General features: G+C 34.8%; 2 protein-coding genes across 2 annotated transcripts; one reads left to right on the forward strand and one right to left on the reverse strand.

The window, feature by feature from the left end:
- Positions 1 to 290: 290 nt before the first annotated feature.
- LOC125072463 (malate synthase, glyoxysomal-like) lies at positions 291 to 12,718 on the reverse strand. Its single transcript, XM_047683095.1, has 7 exons — positions 12,321 to 12,718; positions 11,900 to 12,158; positions 11,060 to 11,387; positions 10,457 to 10,631; positions 8,791 to 8,899; positions 832 to 1,086; positions 291 to 696 (listed from the first exon to the last, which is right to left on the reverse strand). Exons 1-7 carry the CDS (start codon positions 12,569 to 12,571, stop codon positions 445 to 447), a joined length of 1,629 nt encoding a protein of 542 aa, XP_047539051.1. The 5' UTR covers positions 12,572 to 12,718; the 3' UTR covers positions 291 to 444.
- Positions 12,719 to 13,827: 1,109 nt separating this feature from the next.
- LOC125072328 (telomere length and silencing protein 1 homolog) lies at positions 13,828 to 17,071 on the forward strand. The gene is made up of 3 exons (XM_047682932.1): positions 13,828 to 14,401; positions 16,149 to 16,707; positions 16,796 to 17,071. The coding sequence occupies exons 1-2, from the start codon at positions 13,975 to 13,977 to the stop codon at positions 16,637 to 16,639; spliced, it is 918 nt and encodes a 305-aa protein (XP_047538888.1). The 5' UTR covers positions 13,828 to 13,974; the 3' UTR covers positions 16,640 to 16,707; positions 16,796 to 17,071.
- The last annotated feature ends 9,001 nt before the right edge of the window (positions 17,072 to 26,072 follow it).

The following is a 26,072-nucleotide window of genomic DNA, read 5'->3' on the forward strand; positions in this document are numbered from 1 at the left end:
AAAAATTAGTGTCCTATTAAATCGTATATAGTATTCCTAAGCTTTAGTTTGTGACCATACCCGAGGATATGAACGACAGACATAACAACAATAGCGTTCATATAAATTTAAATAAGATATACCAAAGGCATAGACAACACGTCTACACCCGTATAACTGTACGTAGAGCTTACACCAATCACAGGAGGAGTAACAAATATACTTTGAATTGGCGCAATATCATTGGTCGAGATATGGATTTATGGATTAGTGAAAAAATGGCGTTTTGAATGTCGGCGAAAGTTGTTTACGGAACTTTGGATGTAAAATTAAAGCGAATATAATAATAGTAATTATGTGGAAAGTGTTTTACTATAAATGAAGATATTTTAACCAAGAACCGTTTGCAGTGTATAATATTACAGTTTTTTTTGTTACCCCTCTCCATTACAAAAAAAAATGTTTTTAAAGGTTACTCAGAAGCGATTTATTATGTAATGTTCTGAATTTGTGATTGTCGTTTAGATAGCTGGTTATAAATTCTGGCGGGTTTCGGCATAGGAATAATTCTAAGCTCATGTACATGGCTGCTGTGAGTCGTTTCCGTTCCGCGTTCGAGCGGCAGAGGTTTTTATGCGCGTGCGCAGCGAAGTTCGACGCGACCTTTTCGACCAGTTTCAATGTTACTTGTTTATTTGAATCTTCTTCCAAATAAGGCTGTAAGAATTAATTATAGGTGTACGACTCGCAGCGTAATAACACTTCCAAGCGGAAATTCTAATGAATATAATCCTTATGCTTGTTGTTATCTATTTATCTTTATGGAAAATTAAAAAAAAAACTGCAATTTACCGAAAATCGAATCCACTGCCAAATCTGTGTTCTAGAAATTTCCGCAGTCGCCGAATCTTCAACATTACCACTATAGAAGAAATGACCGATACCCGCCAACCAGTGATATATGAAGAGGATCGTGACCGCCACATTGTGCTTCAATCCTTGCATAGTGACGCCACCGCTTGGAATCAATAATAGATCCTCTGGTGTTACTTTAAGGTCTAATATGCGATGAATTTGATTTGGAGTTGCACCGCTTTTCTTCCAGAGCTAAAATTATAATATGCATTTATTGATGTATATTCAAAGTAACATAGACTCCACATAGTCAATAAATCCTAGTTGGCCAAGGTGTTTGTTTCTACAATAAAATTCTGCAAATACTTTTAACTTTGCCGATTCTCAAATTCAACAAAAAGGTATATTATTCAACATATAGATGATAAAAAAGCGTGGAGCAAGTACTAATAATATATCCTGTATTATAGATATAGTTGTATTTAACTGACATAATGTATCTCAAATGTAGGGGACAGAGTAACTACCTACTGAGTATTTTTCCGGTTCTTCCCTGTAAAATCTACATCGGAACCAGTAGTAGCTTTACTTTTAATAGGTATGTGAAAAGACGATTCAAAATTACTTGTAAAAGTTTTCTCAAATAAAGTATATTTTGATTTTTAAATCTAAAATTGTTTTCAAACGTATTTTTACATGTACTAGTATCAAGTATCCGTGTGTAGCAGCACTTTGTAAGACGCCGTCGTTGAAACAAGATTAGTCCCGAAAAGGACTGTTTTTCGCACCGTGTTTATATTTCGTCGTTGAAACAAGATTAGTCCCGAAAAGGACTGTTTTTCGCACCGTGCTTATATTTCGTCGTTGAAACAAGATTAGTCCCGAAAAGGACTGTTTTTATTATTACGTCATGTTCGATTGAAACAAGAAACGGCACGCAAGATAGCTCTGATAAGAACTGTTTTTAGATTCGTTTATCTTCATATCTCTTCAAGCATCTTCATCTTTCTTCAACACTTCAAGAACTTCACTTCACAACACATGGCGAGTCGACACGGCGATCTTCGGTGCAGTCGTCCTTTCTCTGCGCGGCGCTCGAACAAAATGGCCGGCGCGACGTGCCGGAGCGTAATTTATAGCTACGGTGTCGCGGGTATGCGAACTAGCATGATGCGCGCGCAGCTCGGCGTCGTCAGCTCGTGACGTCAGCGTGCGCGAGCAGGACGGAACGACATCTCCCGCCTCTTTTGTTACTTATTGTTTTTGTATACTGTTTTTTAATTGGCTAATTGATTTTGCAATTTTTGTATATATACCGGTGCAATTTTCGATTAAATCATTCATTCATTCATTCCTTCGACCACTCATCAAGAGTATTATTCAAGAAGCCTGAACTCTCCTCTAAAGTGGTGACCCCGGACAAGAGCACTCTGAAGCAAGAATACCATCAAAGAAGAGGAATCTCTGCCCGGCTACCTACAGAAAATTTCTGCTGGAACGAATCCCTGACCGACGTGAATCCCTGTTCGACACCATGGAAGGCAACAATCAAGCTCTGCCACAAGCCCTCGCAAGCACCCCAGAAGTATCGAGTATTGCGCTGTCAATGCGAATACCACCATTCTGGCGCGAAAACCCACGGCTGTGGTACCTCAGCTTCGAAGCCGCAACGGAGGAATTGAAGAGGAGCCAGTCTCAACTCACACAGATGGTCCTCGTACAATTAGAAAAGGCGGATATCGAACAAATATCCGATATCCTATTCAACGTCCCGAAGGAACAGCAATACCAGGCCATCAAGGAGCGACTCATCTCTGTCTACGAAGAATCTGACAGCCGTCAGTTCCAAAAACTTCTCGCCGAGATGGAGCTAGGCGATCAAAAACCCACACAGCTACTCAGACGCATGCGAAATCTCGCTAGAGACAAGGTCTCGGACTCAACGCTGCGTATGATGTGGACTAAACTTCTACCAGCACACGTCCGTTCTGTCCTAGCCGTCAGCGAAACCTTCAGCTCAAAAACGACACTCGAAGAGCTCGCACTCCTCGCCGACAAGATGATGGAACAGACACAAGAGGTCGCCGCCGTCTCCACGCAACCATCTACAATTCAATCGCCGATGATGTCAACCAATCAAACCGACACACAATTTCTTATAAACGAAATCCGAAAATTATCTCTCGAAATCGCCGAGTTAAAAGCAAGACCGAATACAAGACCGCCATACAACTATCACCGTCAACGTTTCCGGTCCCGCCAACGAAGCTCGTCCCGATCCCGCACACGTGAAGAATCATCGCCACCCTACTGTTACTACCACCGTCGTTTCGGTAGTCAAGCGAGGCGCTGCACAACACCATGCAGCTATAAAAAAGAAGCATCGGAAAACTAGAAAGAACGTTGGCTGCGGCGGAATCCGGCGTTCCTACTACATCATACCGCCTATTCGTAACAGACAAGAAGACGAAACTATCTTTCTTAGTAGATACTGGGGCTAACATATCCGTTCTACCAAGAAGACAAGGCCAGAAAACAACGCCGTTACCATTCAAACTGTACGCTGCGAACAACACGACAATATCAACATATGGCGAAAAAACACTCGAACTCGATCTCAACCTACGACGTCCATACAAATGGAAATTCATCGTTGCTGACGTGTCGAAGCCTATACTAGGAGCCGATTTTCTAAACCACCATCAATTGATCGTAGATTTAAAAAATCGAAGATTGATTGACGCCGTCACAAATCTCAAGATCAACGCTCCTATAACATCAACAGATACGCCTACAGTCCGCAGTATAGATATCCGCAACGCCTACCACGAAATATTAGCAGAGTTTCCCGGCACTACACGACTAACTGCGATGCAACTACAACCGAAGATTAACGTCGAACATTACATCGAGACACAAGGCCCGCCTATACATTGTCGCGCTCGACCGATCCCGCCACATCGATATGAAAAAGTCAAGAAAGAGTTCGAAAACATGATACAACAAGGACTCTGCAGACCGAGTAAAAGCCCATGGTCATCGCCACTGCACATCGTTCCTAAGAAAAACGGCGACATACGAGTATGCGGCGATTACCGAAGACTCAACGCGATTACAAAACCCGATCGCTATCCGGTACCGCGAGTCAAGGACTTTACGTATCATCTCTGCGGGAAAACAATATTTTCAACGATCGATCTCAACCGAGCATACCAACAACTAAGCGTAAGGGAAGAAGACATCGAGAAAACCGCTATTATAACACCAATGGGTTTATTCGAATTTCCCCGAATGTGTCCCGGATTAAAAAACGCCGGACAAACATTCCAACGCTTTATACATCAAGTACTTCGAGGATTAGACTACGTGTTTCCATTCATCGACGACGTACTCATCGCTTCAAACAATGAAACCGAACATCGAGAACATCTCCGAACAGTTTTACGAAGACTCGAAGAGAATGGAATCACTATCAACCCCGCCAAATGCAACCTAGGCCAGTCTGAAGTCAAATTCCTCGGGTACATCGTTTCTAAAGAGGGAATTAAACCGCCTGAAGAAAAAGTAAAAGCAATAATCGACTACCCTAAACCGAAAACAATAGAAGAATTAAGAAGATTTCTCGGTATGCTTAACTTCTACCGTGACCACATACCGAACGCAGCTACAATACAAGCTCCGTTAAACTCATACCTACACAACGTAAAGAAGCGCGATAAAACCGTCATTCAATGGACCGAAGAAGCAACGCAAGCCTTCGAAGCGTGTAAGAAGAGCATAACCGACGCCACCTTACTCGCTCACCCTTCACATCAAGCTACTCTTGCGATATTCTGCGACGCATCCGATACATCCGCAGGAGCCGTCCTACAACAATACATCAAAGAGAAATGGCAACCTATCGCTTACTTCTCAAAGAAATTCTCCGACGCACAAAACAAATATTCAACATATGATCGAGAACTCCTATCTATCTACATGGCAGTTAAACACTTTCGCAAGATCTTTGAAGGACGACAAATAATAATATTCACCGACCACAAACCGCTTACATTCGCTATGAACAAGACGCAGACATCGAACGAAACTCCGCGGCGAACAAGACAGCTGTTATACATAAGCGAATTCACCACGGACATACGTCACATAAGCGGTAAAAATAACATCGTCGCAGACGCCTTAAGCCGAATCGAAGCAATAGCTTGCCCATCTACAATCAACTACAGCGAAATAGCGAACGCTCAAGAAAGAGACAGCAACATTCAACAATTATTACAACAGAACAACCTATCCTTCAAGAAAATAAATATCCCGAACACCGACAGCGAAATATACTGCGAAATATCTACATCTCAAATTCGACCTTATATACCCGAAGAATATAGAAAGCAAGTTTTTAACAGCGTACATAATATAAGTCATCCCGGAACCCGAACAACGCGCAAGATGCTTACGAAAAAATTCTTTTGGCCTTCAATGAACTCGGACATCGCTCAATGGACGAAAAGTTGTATAAACTGTCAAAAAAGCAAGATACAGCGTCACACGTCAAGCCACATCGAAGCATTCCCGCCAAGTGATCGTTTTCAACACATCCACATAGACATCGTCGGACCGCTTCCTACTACAGCACAAGGACATCGCTACTTAATTACTATGATAGACAGACAAACCCGCTGGCCCGAAGCTATACCTACCGCCGACATATCAGCTGAGACAGTCGCAGAAGTCGTCTATAACTACTGGATAGCAAGATTCGGATGTCCCGCCACACTAACAAGCGATCAAGGCCGACAGTTCGAAAGTCACCTGTTCAATAACCTTATGAAAATTCTCGGAATAAACAAAATCCGTACTACGCCATACCATCCGCAAAGCAACGGAATCGTCGAACGCTGGCATCGTACATTGAAGACTGCATTGCGAGCGAAGCTATCGAACACGAGTTCGTGGGGCAATGAACTCGCTACAGTACTACTTGGACTGCGAGCCGCACTACGCACCGATACCGGCGTTAGCACAGCTGAGCTTACCTACGGCTATAACATACGATTGCCCGGCGACTTTTTCGACGCAAGCACATACATACCTACATCTACGATGGATAGTACGTACGTCGAAAAGCTACGCGCGAACATCGCTCAATATAAACCTCAGCCGTTCGAAACACATCGAAATAATAAACACATCTTCGTGCATCAAGATCTACGTACATGCAGTCATGTGTTTATTAGAGTCGACGCATTAAGAACGCCACTTCAAGCACCATATGAAGGTCCCTATCGAGTCGTACAACGATCGAATAAGGTGTTTACGATTCAATTACCCGATCGTCAAACCAACATATCAATCGACCGATTGAAACCTGCATACGTGCTACCAGAACCAGAAGAACAAAATAACCTCACTCAACCAGATACAAACCTTGCCATTACCTTACCTTACCACAAAAAACCCGAGATACCTAACGCATCGAACAACCTGACGTCACAGCCTGTCAACATCAAAACAACAAGGTCAGGCCGCAACATCAAACTGCCGGTACGTTTCACTTGAGGGGGACTCCTGTAGCAGCACTTTGTAAGACGCCGTCGTTGAAACAAGATTAGTCCCGAAAAGGACTGTTTTTCGCACCGTGTTTATATTTCGTCGTTGAAACAAGATTAGTCCCGAAAAGGACTGTTTTTCGCACCGTGCTTATATTTCGTCGTTGAAACAAGATTAGTCCCGAAAAGGACTGTTTTTATTATTACGTCATGTTCGATTGAAACAAGAAACGGCACGCAAGATAGCTCTGATAAGAACTGTTTTTAGATTCGTTTATCTTCATATCTCTTCAAGCATCTTCATCTTTCTTCAACACTTCAAGAACTTCACTTCACAACACATGGCGAGTCGACACGGCGATCTTCGGTGCAGTCGTCCTTTCTCTGCGCGGCGCTCGAACAAAATGGCCGGCGCGACGTGCCGGAGCGTAATTTATAGCTACGGTGTCGCGGGTATGCGAACTAGCATGATGCGCGCGCAGCTCGGCGTCGTCAGCTCGTGACGTCAGCGTGCGCGAGCAGGACGGAACGACATCTCCCGCCTCTTTTGTTACTTATTGTTTTTGTATACTGTTTTTTAATTGGCTAATTGATTTTGCAATTTTTGTATATATACCGGTGCAATTTTCGATTAAATCATTCATTCATTCATTCCTTCGACCACTCATCAAGAGTATTATTCAAGAAGCCTGAACTCTCCTCTAAACGTGTATCATTTCAAGATTAAGTGATTAAGTAAGCTAATGTATGGAATATTACATTTTATTGTCTATGGTTACCAGCGTGTAATAATTAGGAGCCAAATTACAAACTTGTTAATTTATGTTAACATTTCTATGCGATTGAAAACTAAACTTAGGCACGTAATTTTTTTCTTATCTATAAAATCTTCCATTGCGAACTCAAACAAACATGTAAACTAATTCTTAAGAGCAGATTCTTGAAACTGCATGTACATCTTTGTTAGTTATGGAGATGTTCCATTACATATATTGGTTGTGGATTTTCAATCGCGATTTCAAGGTGACTCGAGTTCAATTTAGTATTTGAATTAATTTTGGTTGAATTTCAATGTCGCAGCTAAAAAGTCATAACAAATGCGAGGTCTATCAAATTTTACAATTATAGAGCGTGGTAGCTAAATATCTTTGTATTTTTGTTGCTATTCTCGAACCGTCTAAAATATCAAGAACCTTAAAATCGTAATTGCTTATCCTAGCTGTAGAATAGTATTAATAAAGTTTTCAGATCGATTTTACAAGTACATTCATGTAACTCAATACTGTACGAACTTGAGTGCTGTGCCACAATGGTTATTTGATTGATTAGATCTGTAGTCGATGCTTGTAGATTTATACAACAAGCAGCGGTTTTTTCTTGTAATAATCATACTTTTTACTCATAAAAGTTAAAGATTTTAATAAACAAAGGTTAAATTGTCCACTTCATTTCATGGCATTCTAAATCACGAACTCAATACGACACCGACACTTTCAGACAATTTGTAATTCATTATCTTTCTTGCTATAGTTTTTTTTTGCTTGCTTACATAATTTTACACAAAGGTACCATCGGTTTTATTTTTTTCGCGTTTTCAATTTAAAAACACAAAAACTCATTGTGTTGAATTCCCTTACAATTAACATAAAAAACAAATTGACAACAATGGAAGTTCTCAAGACATAATGTACTTTAAAAAAAATATATAAACTTAAGCCGTGAAGCTGAACCGTGAGAAGATAGGTGTTCATGGTTTTGAATATTGTCAACCAACAATTGTTCGTCAACCAAAACCGAAACATGAACTTACTATTATAACTTCGTATTTTCGAACAAGCTTAAATACATCATACCAGTGTTTTTTTAATGACTAATATTCTAAGATAAGATGTAAATTTCCCACTGCTGGGCTAAGGCCTCCTCTCCCTTTGAGGAGAAGGTTTGGAGCATATTCCACCAGGCTGCTCCAATGCGGGTTGGTGGAATTGGTGGAGCAAAATGTATAAGTAGATTATTTTCAATATTTTGATTTAAAAGTGCTCCTATGAGCCGAGCCTACTTGAATTAAGAATATTTTTTTTATAAAACTCTATATTTTTTCTAAAAATATCGATAGGCGGACGGCAAATGGGCCATCTGATGGTAAGTGGTCACCACTGCCCATAGACATTGGCGCCGTATAAAACATTCTTCTCCTTACATTGCTAATGCGCCACCAACCTTGGGAACTAAGATGTAACTCCCTTCGTACCTGAAATTACACTGGCTCACTCACCCTTCCAACCGGAACACAACAATACAAAGCACTGCTTGGCGATAAAATATATCATATATGTTCGAGTGGGTCGTATCTACCCAGACGTGCTTGCTCAAAATCCTACCACAAATCAATAATAAAAAAAATACTAACCTCATTTACATATGGTACAATACGTGAATCGTACACCATGAAGCCATCGACGCCCGCCTCGATTTCCTTCAGCTTGGCTTCGAGCACTTTGTTCACTATGATCTTCGACCTGGAATGAGATACATTTACTTGTTTGAACTGCGTCTTTAATTCAACGGCTAGCTCATTCTGGTTCCGTAGACTATGACTATAACAGAGGGCTAATTCTACTAACTAATAAGAGCAATTAAACGTGTCCGTTACTATTCCAATTCAACTTGGATTATTCCTCACAAATATTAACCTCGGCTTAATCGTAACTGATGGACCAATTCTACTCGATTATATCGATAACGATTTGATCCCAACCTTACTCCGATCAACTTCAACCAAACCGCAAATCAATCGTTTGTTGAATAGAAAAACGTCTTAACGGGAACATCGATACATAAGTATCGATTAAGAATTGAAGTCTTGTTATTTGTTATTTTTTAAGTTAGAAAATTTACAAGTTTAAACAATTATAAGGCCAATATTGCCTATTTCAATGAAATGAGGACACAATGCTCAGCTCTGCTGTTTTATGCACTACAAACAGATCTTTATTAAGATATCTTTATTTATGATACAATACTATTTCACATACCGACTTATATTCACTGATAACAACTTCGCCGACATTAAGAGCGGCATTTTTTCGCAAATCCATAATAAATACTATAGAATAATTATACAAGATCATGAATGATATTGCGTTGATGTTCTGAAATCTTTGACTGTGTGTGCTGGGACTTTTTTCAAACACGGTGCAAAAATAAGTTATTTGGTATTTTGTCGAGATATTTTCGGTAGCAGCCCGGAGCCTAAGAGCTTAGAAAGCTCGTAAAACTTATGGAATATAATGTGTCGCGCTTGGTTAATTTCCTTTAAGAATCTTCCGTAGCCGAAATTGGTTAGGAAATTATTTTTCAATGACATGAAAGTTCATTGTAAGTACAATGTAACTAAACCGATCACCTCTGCCTTGTTACGTAAAATTGACAGATAAGCTATTTATTGATACAACACTTTCGATTATAAAATGAACTTTAAGTCAAGGAAATAAGAGTCATTATATCACTAAGTCTGTAATGATGTGCATTAGAAATGAACGATAACAACATTATTCATTGTAAACGTGATTTTTTTTAAATTATGTCGATTTAATATTGTTCTTCTCTATTGTTCTATGAAGAATTTTATCAGTATTGATCTTTGGTATCATATATTTAATGCGGTTATAACCAGTATTATTTGTTACAAGATAAGAATATATATTTATTATGAAACCAATCAAATGTTATACGTATAGAACGCAAAAATGTAAACGACGCGAAAAAAATTAGCTTCTAATCAACGGCTTTACGTGATCAGGAGTTTAAACTATTGAGAATTTATCATCGGAAAGCTGTCACCTGATGGTAAGTGGTCACCACCGCACATAGACAATAGCACTGTAAGAAATATTAACCATTCCTCACATCGGCAATGTGCCACCGACCTGGGTAACTAAGATGTTATATCCTTTGTGTCTGTAGTTACACTGGCTCACTCACCCTTGGCGGTAGAACATCTGATGAGTTGGTGGTACCTACCCAGACGGGCTAGTAAGAGCAAGTACAAGCTTATTGATTAATAATAAACTTACGATTCGTCAGTCCCATCGGTGCCCGGCTTGAGCATTGCGGCCGCCATGCCCCCGGTAGCCAAAGCGCCTCTCGAGTGACAAGTATTAACTACCAATTTCATGTAACTGTTGAGAAACTTTTGGTCCATATTTACGTATTTATTTCTATCCGGCAATAAAAATTCTCTTTTATCTCCTGTAAGGAAATTTTTATTACTTGGTGCATGAAATTACACTGATTAACTTACTCAACTACAGAACAATACTAAGTTGTGTGGTTTCGTGGGAATATGAGATGAGTGAGTGGTACCTAACCTAACCAGTGTTCCGTTTTAAGTGGTGAGTGAACCAGTAAAAAAATGTCTCAGACATGGTTGTTGATGCAAGATATAGTTTCTGTTTCTTAGACTGGTAATATCTATAGCATAAGAATGTCATATAAGACTTTTTATTGAAATATAAATCTCCAAGTTGTTTTGAAATTTACAAACACAACACAAATATGATTCGTCTAAAAGCATAAAAGAACATAAAAAATATTACATAGCAATTGAGCTAGTGCACGGATTTTTAGTCTAGAGATTAATTAAAAAATATATATATTAAAAAAAAAACAGTTCATACCAAATTTTGCAACAATTGAAGCACAGTAGTCCCAAATACCACAATTCAAACCGATGCAATGATCCTTCAATGCATATAATATTTCATCCATTTCGAATGTTGAAACAATATTTTCTATTAAAACACATGCTTTTATAGTTTGTTGAGGTATATCAAGCTGTTTCTGTGTCCATACAAATATTTCATTCCAAAGGCGAGCTTCGGATGCACCTTCTAACTTGGACAGATAAAAGTATGGACCGCTGTTCGCTTCATGTAGTTTCTTGGCATTGTGAAACATGAGAATACCAAAATCAACTAGAGCACCAATAGCTTCTTTACCATCAATCTACAACAATTATAAATAGAATTTTTATATTATAAAGCAAAAAAAAGATGATTCATGCCTCGTTTATTAAATCAAATTTGCGATTCAACAGTTTAATGCTGCTTGCATTCTTGCACATGGTCCTGATATGTCTAGTTATATGCAAATATTTCATAAATTACTATAAATGTAAGACTTCATGGTAAATAATATACATTGTTCTTTAAATTCAATGTTCCATTGTATATATAATTTGATATATTTGGAGTTGATGTAGTGTGGTTTATATAATACAACTCTCAAGAATAGTTTTATAGTGTGTCAGTTGCCAACTATAATAAATTACCTGCAAATAATATACAAAAAAACTTCCTCTTCCTCAAATGAGGTTTCCTCAAGATTTCATTCGTTGCATATCATTATTATATAAAAAAAAAATTTTTTTAAACATCATTTATGATGTAAATTTAGATAGGAATCTGGTAAATACCATAGCTTATATATATTTGTAAATAAAAACAATCGATACTCACCAAAATATCGTGATCTATCATATTCCATGCTCTAGGTCGAAGCATTAAAATGGGACAAGTGGTAATACTAATGGGAGCTCCAGGAAGTTTACCATTCACTGCAAGATTGATATTGTTGAATGCGAGTAATTGGTTTCTCCATGTTGGACAGTGTCCATCGTCAAAGTCAACCTGGACACCCTGAACATCGGAGTCTAATGCAGCAATGAAATGTGCTGAATTCGATGCTGACACATCGCCTAAATCTAAATGACGATTACTAGAAAAGAAATTAAATTACACTTATTTGTGAACAAATAATACCAGCAGTAGGGATCATGTGCGATACATATTAATTTTATTAATAAGAGCTAATTAGGTGTTTTACTTTTATTTATAGCTAATCAATAGTTGATATTAATAAACAGAGAAAAATACATACTTTAGCCTAGGAGGTAATGGAGCTATCTTCCATGAAAAGTCTTTCCTTTCGGAAGATTCTTTAAATTTTAAAGGCGAACCTGATTTTAAAACGACTGCATATTTTAGCCTATTTTTATAAAGTTGATCGATTTTTACATCAAATTCTCTATGCAACTTTGCTAGGAATTCAAGAGCGTCTTTATTAAAAATTCGTTTTTGAATATCCTCCAATTTAGGCGGGGAAGATTGTAATAACAAGACACCAGCCATTATTTAACACTTTGGTTCTAGTTAACACTATAAATTATACGAATTTAATATTTTCTAATATATATTTTTTACGAAATTTACTACTATAAAAGCAACCGCAGTTAAGCTTCTGAATATCAAACTGAAATAAAGTTATCATTGTGTGTTATTTTTATTTATCTTCCGCTTATCAAAGTTTATTTTGAAGTTTGAAGTTTACCTGATAAGAACATAGATAACAATGAGTTAAGACTATCGTAGACTGTAGAGAAAGATTATTTCCAGTGACCATAGAGCCGCAAGTACACGTTGGATTAAGCATGTTGGCCCAAAGGAAACATACTGGGTCAAAGCTAGAGTTGAAAATAATAGCTCATTACCCGGCTGCGACTTATAAAGATGGTACTGCTTTAAACATATATAAAATACGTTACTAATATATTATAATTCAAACTAATATTTTGAGAGATATTTCTTTCATATTCGTCTGTTTATACCATTTTTACAAGTAAATTTCTAATTCTAAAATAAAGATTACAAATATATTTGTTTATATCTAGTAATTTTAATATTTTTGAATACGTTATCTAAATCAGCAGATATTTTGACATAATTGTGCTGCATACATAAATATTAATAATTTTGATGAAACTAGAAAAGTTAGTATATTTGCCTATTTGGTGATAGAGAACTTAGTGAAGCCAATGCAGGATGGACAAATGTCTTTTATTATTCGAACAATTCATCATAAAGTATAAACAAGTTTCAAAAAAATTAATTGTTATTTCATTAAAAAGAAAAAGCTCAAAACGAACAAGTAAAATTTTAATTGAACATTGTAGAACAGTTAAAGAAATTAATTTGTTTTGATTAATAATAATAATATTTATAAATAATATCTTTTCTATTCCAACCATATTAGGAAAAAACCCAAATAAACAACATTTGACAGCAAATTTATGCGATATAATTGGTCGAGAGCTTGATTAATCTAGGATATTCACTATGGATTTGCGAAAAAAATGCGTTTTGAACGTCAGCTCGAACGTCGAAGAGTTATTGAATTTTTTGAAATAAAATTAAAGCAAAATAGTAAGTAAGTGTACTAGTGCTGTATTATAAATAAGAATATATTAATCATAAGCTCTTAGTAATGCACATTATAGCTGAGTTATTAGCATACGTAAAACTATGTTTTGTTATGGAATCCTTCAACCCAAGGTAATAATATTAATACTCGGGTTGGTACTTGGTAACACTGTTAACGTCAGTCGTCTCACTCGTCAAGCATGTGAACGCCTTAAGTCTCAAGTCTGTGATTATATTCTTTTTTGTAGTTGTAGCATATAAATAAGTTATTGTTTTCTGAAGTCAAAATATAATTATAATTCGTGTAAAATATTATCAAATAGAAAATTAATATAATGGAAGAATCTAAAGAATCCATAGTCGAAATTGAAGAAATAAAATTTAAACCAAAAAAAAAGAAGAACATAAGGCAAAGAATAAAAATTGAAGATGAGGATTCTGAAGATGAGGAATTTATATTAGCAAGACTACAGGAGGCGAAAGAAATACAGAAACTACGAGAAAGACCGAACGGTGTTAGCATCGTCGCTCTAGCAACAGGACAAAAAACTTCGTTAGTTGAAGAAGTTACTTGTAAGGACCCATATAATATTAAAGCCGGTGGTATGGTGAATATGCAGGCTTTGAAAAGTGGGAAAGTTAAACAGGTTGATGATGCATACGACACTGGCATTGGAACGCAATTTTCTGCTGAAACAAATAAACGTGACGAAGATGAAGAAATGATGAAATATATAGAAGAGCAGTTAGCCAAGCGAAAAGGTAAGTTCGATTGTCTATGTAAGGTTACAACTTGTTAAGATATTATGTGTTAGTAGATTTATTTTCAACTCATCAGTGATATTTTAACAAAATGTATGTGTATACTTTTTAGGGAATGTATATTATTTATTTATTTGCACAAATTATGCAAAAATAGACATTATCAAACACAGAAAGACATTCTCTTCCAATCAATCATAAGGGAACGGAGAATCTAGTTAAAATAAGATAAAATAAAACAGAATATCTAAAAACCACAGGGAAATTGTAATTTTAAAATTATTTTTATGAATGTGAATGCATATATTTATTAGAAGATAGAAATACGAACACTACACGTACTAATGCAAGTGTCCTTAACGGTAGCCAAAAAGATTTGAATATTTAAAAAAAATGCTGTACTATTTTTTATTAAACAAATTTGTTTATCTATTTCATACAATAACATTAAATTAACACTTGATTAATAGTGTAAACTGTAATTGGGGGTATTATTAATAATATTATATATACCTAGTGAACTATAGGCACAATATATAACTTCTCAGCTACTAAGGAAGCTGGGACATTGGCAATGTAAGGAATAGTTTATATTTATAACCTCACCAATGTCTATGGACAGATTAAATCTTATATCAGGTGGCCCATCTGTTTGTCTGTCTGCTAATATTATAAAAAGAAAGGTAATAAAATCAATATATTTGCCACATATATGTTTTTATGCTTTAATTCACCTCTAGGTGTTGCTGTAGGTGGTTTAACAAATGATATATGTGCATAGGCAGAACAATGTCTACTAGGTTTTGCTATCAAACTACTCCATAGTAGATATGTAATATTGAAAAAAAAAAACATATAAACGAAAACTATTATGTTGATTTGAAAAAGAAATTTTGCTAAAAATTATCCGGTCTGAATGTGTATTATACATAACATCTTAGATTTAGTAGTTCTTGGTTCATAAGTGATGTAAGAAATGGATTTAAATGTAAATTGTATATATGTATAGACAAAGATAACGATTTGCTTGTCTGCTTTAGAGTAATAATTTTAAAAATATCAACATAGTGCTAAGTTCACAAAAATAAAATAATATAATTATCATAATATATTTATTAAAAAATATACTGCCCATAGACATTGATACTGTAAAAAATATAAGTTATTTCTCATATTACCAATGCATCACCAGAATATGGAACAAGCACAAGGCCCATAACATCTAAATGTAATATATTGTTTGCCTGGGTTGGATTCCCGGCTGAGTCGATGTAGAAAAATTTAATTCCATTTCTATGTTGTCTTGGGTCTGGGTGTTTGTGGTACCGTCGTTACTTCTGATTTTCCATAACACAAATGCTTTAACTACTTACATTGGGATCAGAGTAATGTATGTGATGTTGTCCAATATTATTATTATTATATTATTGTGCTTGTAGTTGCATTTGCTTACTCACTCTTCAAAGAGGAACATAACAATGATAAATATTGCTATATGCCAGTAGAATAAATGATGAGTTAGTGGTACCTACCCATATATGTACCTACCACCATTTAAAGATTAGCTTATTCGAATATATATTCGTTAAAATTTGATTTTGTAATCACTTGTGTAATAGTTACTAAACTTATTTGATTGTATAATTTTTGAATGTAACAGTTTTAAAAAATTTATTTATTGTTTCGTGTTTATTACTAAATTTATTTAGAAATGAACATTCATTAACAGTTATATTACATTTTTTAGAAGGAAATGATGATAACAAAAAAGATAATGATGATGGTGAGGCACTTAAATACTTAGCACCCGAGGAAGCAGCTTTACTCTCGCTACCAGAACATTTACGTGCATCTGCTGCACATAGATCTGAAGAGATGTTGTCTAACCAAATGCTAAGCGGTATTCCGGAAGTAGATCTTGGTATTGATGCGAAAATAAAAAACATTGAAGCAACTGAAGAAGCTAAAATGAAACTTTTGTGGGAAAGGCATAACAAAAAAGATGGACCGTCACAATTTGTACCTACAAATATGGCAGTCAACTTTGTTCAACATAATAGATTTAATTTAGATAGCGCTAATTCTAAGAAAAGAAAAGTCGAAAAACCAGAAAGTAAAAAGGTAGAACCAAATGTGATTGATGAAAGTGTTAATAAAATTGTTAAGAAAGCAAAGGGCGAAAGAGCTACAGACGATTATCATTATGAGAAATTTAGGAAACAGTTTAGAAGATATTAAAGATAGTGTTATTTTAATTTAAATAAGACTAATAAACAAGCGGATCAAGTTTTATATTCCTATAAATGGTGAGTAAAACCAGTGGTGTTCGGTGGGTTTTGGCAGCCCCCTAATTTAATTATTAGTTTAAATGATAAATAATACTTTATTTAACAGACCTCAGACCGTACAAATTATTGAAAGCCAAGATAACTGCTTGGGAAGAAACAGACATCCATTTGAAGAAAAGGCGCAAGAAATCCACGGGAAGATTATCTTTTAAAATGTGAGAATGTTTGCAATGCATGACTTTATTAATTTTATACTAGATACATACAACAATAAATAATAACAAGTATTTAAGTATTTATTTGCCAATTGAGTGTACAATAGGATTTTAAAATATATTAAGTTGTACGTCTTTCATGAAATATAGAATTTGTATCAACAGTATTTAAGCTTTATTACTTTAGTTACAAATATTACTACGGTTTCAAAAACAGCGTCAGTACAACTGCTACGACAAGAGAGTAGAACCACTCCGGAAGGATGGTAATAATTTAGTGATGGACATAAAAAAAAAAACCACCGATGTTTTTTTCGATTTAATACATCGGATAGTGGTATCGATGTAATATCGATTTATAAAAAAATACAGCGATCTTATTCAAACATCGATTGTTTTTACACGACTGCGCTAAAGAGGAGAGTTATGTGTTCAAAGATACACGATTGGCCAAAAAAGGTAGTGTTGTAAATACGCTCGAGTCGGCGCTATAACGCTCGAGTCAACGCTCGAGCAGCTTCGTAAGCCTCGAGTCGGGACTCGAGCCGTTTCCGCAACGTTTAGATAAAAAAGCTCAATTTTAGGGCCGAACTTGAAGCTCGAGTCGCGGTCGAGCGCCAGTATTTACAAAGTATACGAAGTACAAATTAGTTTATTTGTACTTCTTAATATTTCTGGGGTTATCTTTATGTATATATTTATAATATTTATAACAGACACATATAGCATTATTTGTAAACACCTTATTTATTGATAAAAAAAAATAAATCAATGATTAAACAAATTTTACGTAATTATTAAACAAAACAAAAAAGGTGATATTCTTTATATTTAGATATTTCTTTATCTACCCAATCAGCCGTCGCCCAGCCCATTTAGTATGAACTTAGAAAATCTTAAATACTCTTTTTTAACCATGAGGAAAGACACATACAGGCCTGAATATTTTTATTGCTCAATCTGTTTCTTCTTTTAGATATGATGAGGCCTGCTTTTGAAAATGCTACCTCATCTGGCACACTTGTACTTGGAACAGATAAAATTTCATATGCCGTTTTAGTTAAGTTAGGTTACCGGATTCTTTATTTTTCCACCACATCATAACATTTCGCACGTCACAAACAAAAGGGTATTATCTTCATAAACAGTGTTCCGAGATAATCGCGTTTAAAAGTTTGAAAAATCATAGCTGCGGATCCAAGAGTTCCAATATCCTAATTTATACCTTGTTTTAAAGTTACATTCTTCTACTTTATATTGAATAAGTTTAGTGAGTGTGTCATTAATATTTTACTTTTATTGGCACTGGTATAGCACTGGGGGAAGATGATACTTTATAAACAGTTCACTTAGCTCAGATGTTTCTCTTACGACTGTCTTGCTCATCCAAAATTAACAATAGTTTTAAAATTGACAAGTAGTAATTAATAATGATACCTTATTAAAGAGTAGAAAATGTTTAATTTTAATACTATAAGTGAGAAATTAATATAATTAAATTACTGATTCAAACCGAAAAAGGTTTATTAAAAATAAAGTATCATTAGGTAAAAATTAAAAAAAAAAAACTATATGTTAATTAAACAAAAAAATAACAAAAGAATAAAATCGAAATCTTTGTAACAACCAAAATCTACGTAAAAATTGAATTTGTTTCTTAAACATTAGACATAATTAATAACCATAAAGATAGTAAGACATTTTCCTACCGTCATGGTACAACAACAGCCTTAAGATACATATTTCAGTGGCTATTTTGGCATTTAAATAAAATAAAATATGTATTTATCATATTTTTTTCAAGCTATCAGACTTATAAGTTATTATTATAGTTATTAATATTATATAAAATTACCATAAGCTCTTATCATACTAATATCGTTATCAATGGTATTTCAAGTCTCAAAATCAGTTAAAAGTTATCATAAAAATATAAAATAAGCTATATTATGTATTACAAAGATTTGTAGAAATCATAGTAGATTTGCGGAATGTGCCGTTTTTCAATTAGCTTTAAAATATCCTGTTTTTTTTTCTCACTGACTGGCAATTTTGCAGAATAAGCTTTTTCCAGACTTTCTGGAATAGCGAATACAGTTTTCTGTTGTCTTGTATTACATTTTCTTATTTCTATTCGCTTAAAATCTTCATCGGCATAGGATGTTTTTACATGAAAAGCCAGAGGATCATCTTTTCTAACTTGTATTATTTTCATATCTGTTAATTTTATTTGACAGTTGTCAGTTGATTTAGAATAGTTATTTCCAATTTTATCGCACATTGTTTTAATATCGTAGAAGTCGTTAAAAGCTAGCTCTTGAACTGCAAAGTAAGGTGGATTTTTTTTTTTGCAGTTTTTATTATACTTACATATTCTTGAGGGCTATAAATAGGACCAGACTTCAGTGATCTTTTGATACCTTTTTCTATGGTAGAGTGAACAGCATCACCTTCCATTTGAGTATGTCCCTTAATAAGGAACTTGTGCGTAATACTTTTTAACTTATATTTATTTATGGCGTAAATATACAGTGCTATCATTATTTTGTTCTTCTGCTGCCCACAGCAATTATCGGAAAAGAAAACAAGTTCTAAATGTTCTGAATTTACGTTTACCAACATATTTTCCATGAATTTTAAAATACAAGTACCTATTTCCGTAACCCCTCTCTGTCCTTGACCCTCATACCACACAAAACAAGTAGTCAATCCCGTCACTAGTTCAGAAACCGTCAAATTGTATAAAGCTAGTTTCGAAATGTAATAAAAAACGGAAACTTCTCCTCGTGGAGCTGTAAGAACGGCCTGTAAATCGTAACAGGCTACAACGTAGTATTTTGAAGCTTTTTCTTTGTCCCGTTGTTTTTCTAGTCTGGATAATTTTTTCTCCATTTGGTGGTTATCAAAAATCTTCTGTAATGACAATTTCTCCTCATTATTACTATTTTCATACGAAACACAAACCTCGCAGCGATCTTTTTTCGGCTGAAAAAATGAAATGTTGAAGTCTTTGTGAAATATGTTCGAGAATGTAGACTTACTAACGAATCTTTCAGACTGCGACTTACACTTTTCTTTATAATCATTGTAGATTTGTGTTAAGCTCTTGCTTCCCTCTATATATTGACGAGTGCTCTGTGCTCTGATGTAGTGGCTCTCTATACGTGGTATTGACTGAATAAATCTACGAACTTCGGCGGTTTCTAGCGTCAATTTTGCATGTTTGGAATGTTTGCCTCCTTAAATCCTCAGTAACAAATCGACCGTCATTCGTTTTTTGTCGAACTGTTAATATTGTTTTATCATTTATGTCTAAAGTAGACTTGAAAAACAGTTTGCAAACACGAATTTTTCGGTCTTCGATATAAAAATAAAAAGTGTTATTGAAAGAGCGCGACGGTTTTTCATTTTCGCAGTTTACGCAACGATTAGAATATTTTTATTTTTTATTGCATACTATCTTTGATAAAATCCCTTTGCCTATTTATATCACCCAATGACCAGTAACTATCAAAAATCTGCTTTCGTTTTGCTTCATCTATATTAGATGCACACTTTAATCGACAAGTAGTTGCATTACAGGGATTTTTCAGCGATCGTGGTTCAACTCGCTTCTTTTTTGAATTAAAATACTCCAATCCCAAATTGCGTTTTCTCTTGTTAATCTGCTTCATAGAGTTACTAATGACCATGGTATTCACATTTTGTCCTGAAGAAAATGACTTATGCAGCGTACAGTCATTATCTGAATAAAATTTGTTAAAATGAGGGATACATAGAAATCCTTGGCATTTAAAGCATGTGCTAAAAATTTCACCTAGGCAATTTTTTTTTTTTTTTCAGTGTTGATGACTGGTTTGGTTGGTCGCTTCAAATAACACGTTGTGATTATTTATTTCTGTGAGAGTCTCGTTTGCTAAATCATGTGAAAGGGTTTCTCCAGTCAAAGTATTATCGTGAACAGTACTCTTACTTTGCGAAATTTTGTTATGGAATTCGCAACCGTTATCCATCTGAACATTGTCGAAATGATCCCAACATAAAAAACTATTGCACTTACTGTAGGCCGAAAAAAAGTCCGACGAACAAGAGGTATACTCGCATGTTTGTTGGCTACCCGATGACTCTGATGCACACGATTGAGGACGGTGCTGCGTATTATTTTCGGGGACATAAGTTGGGTCGTGTAACTCGTCACCATCAGCAAACAGGTCTTCAGATAGATTTTCAGTATTTGAATTCGATTCGGGTGTACTTTGGTAATCGTAGATTGCCCTCATTATCATTTCAGCCCTCTTACTTCGCTTCATAGTTTGTAAGTAATGCTAAAATTTAAAAGAAAAGTATAAATAAACATCAAACTAAACGGTAATATTTCATTTGTAACTCCGTCATTGAGCGTCAATCTCAAGTAATAAGGTATTATCTTATACAAATTAGGATATCACAGTATCAATTTGAATTAACTTCGTTAACAATTAAATAAAATTAAAATTTAACAGGCAATAGCAATTTTAAAATGATATTGCAAATTCATATTATATTTAACAATCAATAGGGTATTAAGTCAATATAATACTGTATAAAATACTCACATTTAAAGTTTTTGCTCCGTAATTCACAACGATCGGGTAGTAACATAAACTATATACGTGTGAGGCGTACGAATGCACAGCGGCAACTGATTCAAGTAAGATGCGACCGTTTTGATTGTTTCGGGTATGGTGGTAGTGAGCAGTCAATAAAGAAATGTGTTGTCTTATCTCAGAAACTATTTGAACTGGAAATATCATTGTCTTGCCAATTTATAAAGAAAAAAATGTAGTTTTCGAAACGAAAATAAAAAAAAATCGTGTTTTTAGACATAATACCCTTTTATTTGTGTTGTGCGATTTGTGCTTTCAGGTTCAATTGACGAGTTTAAATAAATTTCAATCTCATCTCGAATTTGTTTGTGTTGTGAATCAATTTTTTTTTTTTATATATTGAAGAAAACAAAGATTTCTTGATCTGAACATCTGAAGAACTTTCCTCGTCTAACTTGAGATTATGGTGATGTGTAATATTTATCGAGATAAAGTTGTTTTATTTTGTTTAAAGGTTCTGGATTACCTCTATTTATAGGGAATTTATTATAGAGTAAGATCCCAGGGCCACCAGACGTCACGTATTTTCTGACGAAGGAAATGTGGACGATTAAGTAGTGTTAGTATGTACTAAGAACGCATGCCTACCTGCTTGCAATCTGTACTTTTTTATCGCGGCTAAAAACTTTACTCTTTTTAAACGAACATCATCTTTCTAGATAAGTAATTTTCTGTTTTTTCCAACTTTTTTATACCGAAATCCCATTTTTCTAAGAATTTTTCTTAGCGTAAAGTCAAATCCCTTAAAATTTATGGCTTCGGATAACTTGGACTTCAGGGTTTTAATTGTAGGTACTTGTTTGTATATCAAATGGAAATTATACACTAATTGGCGTATAACGTTGTAGTCAAAATCGTCAAGACCTAGACAAAATAATTTATTTGGTCTACCCAACTTTGCCAACTTCGGACTATTGGAGGTGGATTGATTTATGTATTCTTTTTGCAATATTTTATTTACTGTTCGTTGAGAAATTCCACTGGCCTCCGAAACTCGTTTTTGGACTTTACAAAAGTAAACAGTATAGTTGGTATGTTTGAATTCATCATTTTCAGTTAAGAAATATAAATATATATTAGTATAACTTCGCAGGCTTGCCGATCTAAACGTTTCCCTTTTCTAAGTGCTTTCGGCATGTCTGTTATAAATTGTTAATGTGGATCGAATAAAATCAATGTTTATTATTTACAAAAATTACAGACAAGAGTGAAATGTAAAAAGTCTATCAAAATATAGGTGGCCTGCATTAATACACGAGTCCATGAAGTTTATCACAAAATCTAACATAAACAAAATATTTCTGTGGTATTAACTACTCTATATAGATACTTCCTCTTGCAATGCGACCGTTCCCTACGTTGTCTCGATGGGTACTGAGTGCGTGTGAAGTAGTAAGACAAAAACGAACATTTCCGAGAAAATACGAAAGGAAAGGATTATTCACTACATCTGTACATGGTGGCGCTGGTGTCGTGCTCGTTCCGAATAATACCTGATGGAAGTAGGCAAATAGGCCGGTAGTTACCTATGTTATTAGGGTCGCCATTTTTATAAAATAGTATTATATTTGATTCTGTTCATTGTTTTGGCGTACCCATTTTTAATACCAAGATAAAGAGATGTATTAGAGAAATAAGCAGATATGATATGATATGATAATGCAATTTTTATGGCTACGTTCGTAATTTTATCAGGGCCTGGACGTTTTTCTGCTTTTAATGCATTTATTCTCGTTGTCAACTCGGCCTCATCTATTTCGTGAATTACTGACGAACAGGTTGTTCCTTCAGGAAATGTGATTGTATTTTGATACACTGAGTCGTACAAAGATCCAAGTCCTTCAATCCAAGCTCTGTGCGTTCGTTATTCTTTGTTAGTTATCTTTAAGCTGCCTGTGTGTATAATATGTTTTTGAATAATGTTCGAATGAAAGTTTCTATAGTCAAATCGAATATATTTACTCATCAGTTTGTAAAGAGCTTTTAATTTATTTTTCATGCTGCGTGTTTTTGGTTTAGTCCTTTATATAATAGTTATTCGTACTTCTCATTAAAAAATATACTAAATAATTTTCTGTACCGTCGTCAAATTTATTAAGATTTATAACTCTTTTCGTGGACTTTGAGTTATTGTATTTTGTTTTCTTTACAGCTTTTTTATCATTACTGTCTTTTTTCTTTTTCTATTCACTAGAGGTTTGTCCAGTTTCTGGCTCAAACTTGTACATAAACCCACTTACGCTGCACAGATGCATTTCTTAGGGTTGTATCTCTTGAGGTTGTGCCTAGCTTTTGTAGAACAAATCTGTTCATCCACGCAAAGGTACTTCTCAAATGAGACATTGACATGGGAAATTTCATTTGAATTTGTAAAAAGTGACCTGATTTAGTGGAGGCGGTCATGGTCTGCGTGATCGCGAGGAACCATCTTTGAGCTATCGCTGAAGTGAATAAACCGTCTGAATTTTTCGAAATTGTTGACTCTTGGCATATGTCCTAATGACATGATGAAAACCAGACCAATAAATTGTAGCATATCGGTATCTGTGACGCGGAATAGCATATTAGGATCTTTCTGCACGGTGTAAAGATTAGTTTGGTTGGCTATTTCTTTAAAATGTTCCTTGGGAAATCGGCTGGCAAGTCTTCTTTGCCTGTGAAGCGGAGTTGCTGCTCATTTATGTGAGAAAAAATAAAACAACCTGCTTGCAACGGATTTGTCAACTACTGATTTTTTTATTAAAACAAAAGAACGAACGAACATTACTTAGTTCACATAGCTGCCAAAAGATGGCGTTCGTGTGCCTATCTATATTTTGTTATTTACAACACTCCCACTCAAAATAATTATAGGCACATTTAAAACAAATTACATAAGTAAAAACAAAGTCGAATAAAAATTAAACTTCAATAATTCCTAAAGAATTCAAATGTTTATGATGTTTTACAGCACTTAAGCTTTTAGTAAGCAAATCTGCAGGGATATCTGATGTACATAAGTATTTGACACTAACAATGTTTTCATTTATTATTTCTCTGCAATAGTGGTATCTGACATCTATATGTTTAGTTTTATTATGAAATACAGGGTTCAATAATAGTTTCTGCGCACTCATACTATCATTATACAATGTAATATTATACATTCTTTTAGTTACTTCATGCTGTAAGTTTCTCAAATATACTGCCTCTTTGCAAGCTTCAGATATTGCCACATATTCAGCCTCTGTACTAGAAAGCGTAATACACTTCTGTTTAGAACAACTCCAAGAAATAACTGATCCTGACAAAGTATAACAATATCCCGAATAAGATTTCCTATCATTAACATCATTACACCAGTCTGTATTAACATAACCTTCAATACTGACAGATCCTGACAAAGTATAACAATATCCCGAATAAGATTTCCTATCATTAACATCATTACACCAGTCTGCATCAACATAACCTTCAATACTAACAGATCCTGACAAAGTATAACAATATCCCGAATAAGATTTCCTATCATTAACATCATTACACCAGTCTGCATCAACATAACCTTCAATACTGACAGATCATGACAAAGTATAACAATATCCCAAATAAGATTTCCTATCATTAACATCATTACACCAGTCTGCATCAACATAACCTTCAATATTAATGTTTTTATTTTTACAATATTTCAAACCTAACTTTTTAGTGCCTATTACATATCTTAATACTCTTTTAGCATAAACCCATTGCTGTTCAGTATTACAATTATTGAATTGACTAAAAAATGACACTGCATAAGCTATATCAGGCTGTGTAAGCACAACTAAATACATTAAACTGCCAATAAGCTGTTGATAGGAATTATCATTGTTACAATTATTCTCTTTCTTACATTTCAAATTTGCCTCCATTGGAGTATTTGCAGTTTTACAATCAGCCATGTTAAACTTGGACAATAATTTATCAATATATTTCTCTTGACTCAAAGTAACAGTACAATTTTGTTTATCAAACACAACTGACATAGCAAGACATTCCTTTACTATTCCTAAGTCTTTTAATACAAAACACTTACTTAGAAAACTCTTAAGATAATCAGTTTCACTTTTGTTATTCGAGAAAACAAACAAGTCATCGACATACAATGTCACAACAGTTATACTACTACCAACACATTTTATATATAAACATGGTTCTATTTTAGATTTAATATAATCATTAGTTAACATACAACCATCTACTTTCCTATGCCATGCTCGTGATGCCTGTTTCAGACCATATATAGCCTTAACTTTAAAACTTTATTATTTGGACAGACATAACTTAAAGGCTTTTGCATATATATAGTCTCATACAGATCACTATTGAGGAAGGCTGTTTTCACATCAAAATGTGTCACATTAAGATTCAACTGCACTGATAAAGCAAACAATAACCTCAATGTTGTATATCGCAATACCGGAGAAAAAATTTCACTGTAGTCTATACCATACTTCTGAGAACAACCTTTAGCCACAAGCCTGGCTCGATAACGGACATT

Source organism: Vanessa atalanta, chromosome 21 (genome assembly GCF_905147765.1).
Source record: "Vanessa atalanta chromosome 21, ilVanAtal1.2, whole genome shotgun sequence".
NCBI classification, from domain to species: Eukaryota; Metazoa; Arthropoda; class Insecta; order Lepidoptera; family Nymphalidae; genus Vanessa; species Vanessa atalanta.

Bases quoted from the DNA above. Each gene is read 5' to 3' on its own strand.
- LOC125072328 (XM_047682932.1), top strand. From the start codon at position 13,975: ATGGAAGAATCTAAAGAATCCATAGTCGAAATTGAAGAAATAAAATTT. The intron at 14,402-16,148 runs GTAAGTTCGATT...TACATTTTTTAG, and splicing joins GCAGTTAGCCAAGCGAAAAG to AAGGAAATGATGATAACAAA.
- LOC125072463 (XM_047683095.1), bottom strand. From the start codon at position 12,571: ATGGCTGGTGTCTTGTTATTACAATCTTCCCCGCCTAAATTGGAGGAT. The intron at 12,159-12,320 runs GTATGTATTTTT...TTTCTTTTCTAG, and splicing joins CCATTACCTCCTAGGCTAAA to TAATCGTCATTTAGATTTAG. The intron at 10,632-11,059 runs GTATGAACTGTT...ATTTCCTTACAG, and splicing joins TTCAATTGTTGCAAAATTTG to GAGATAAAAGAGAATTTTTA.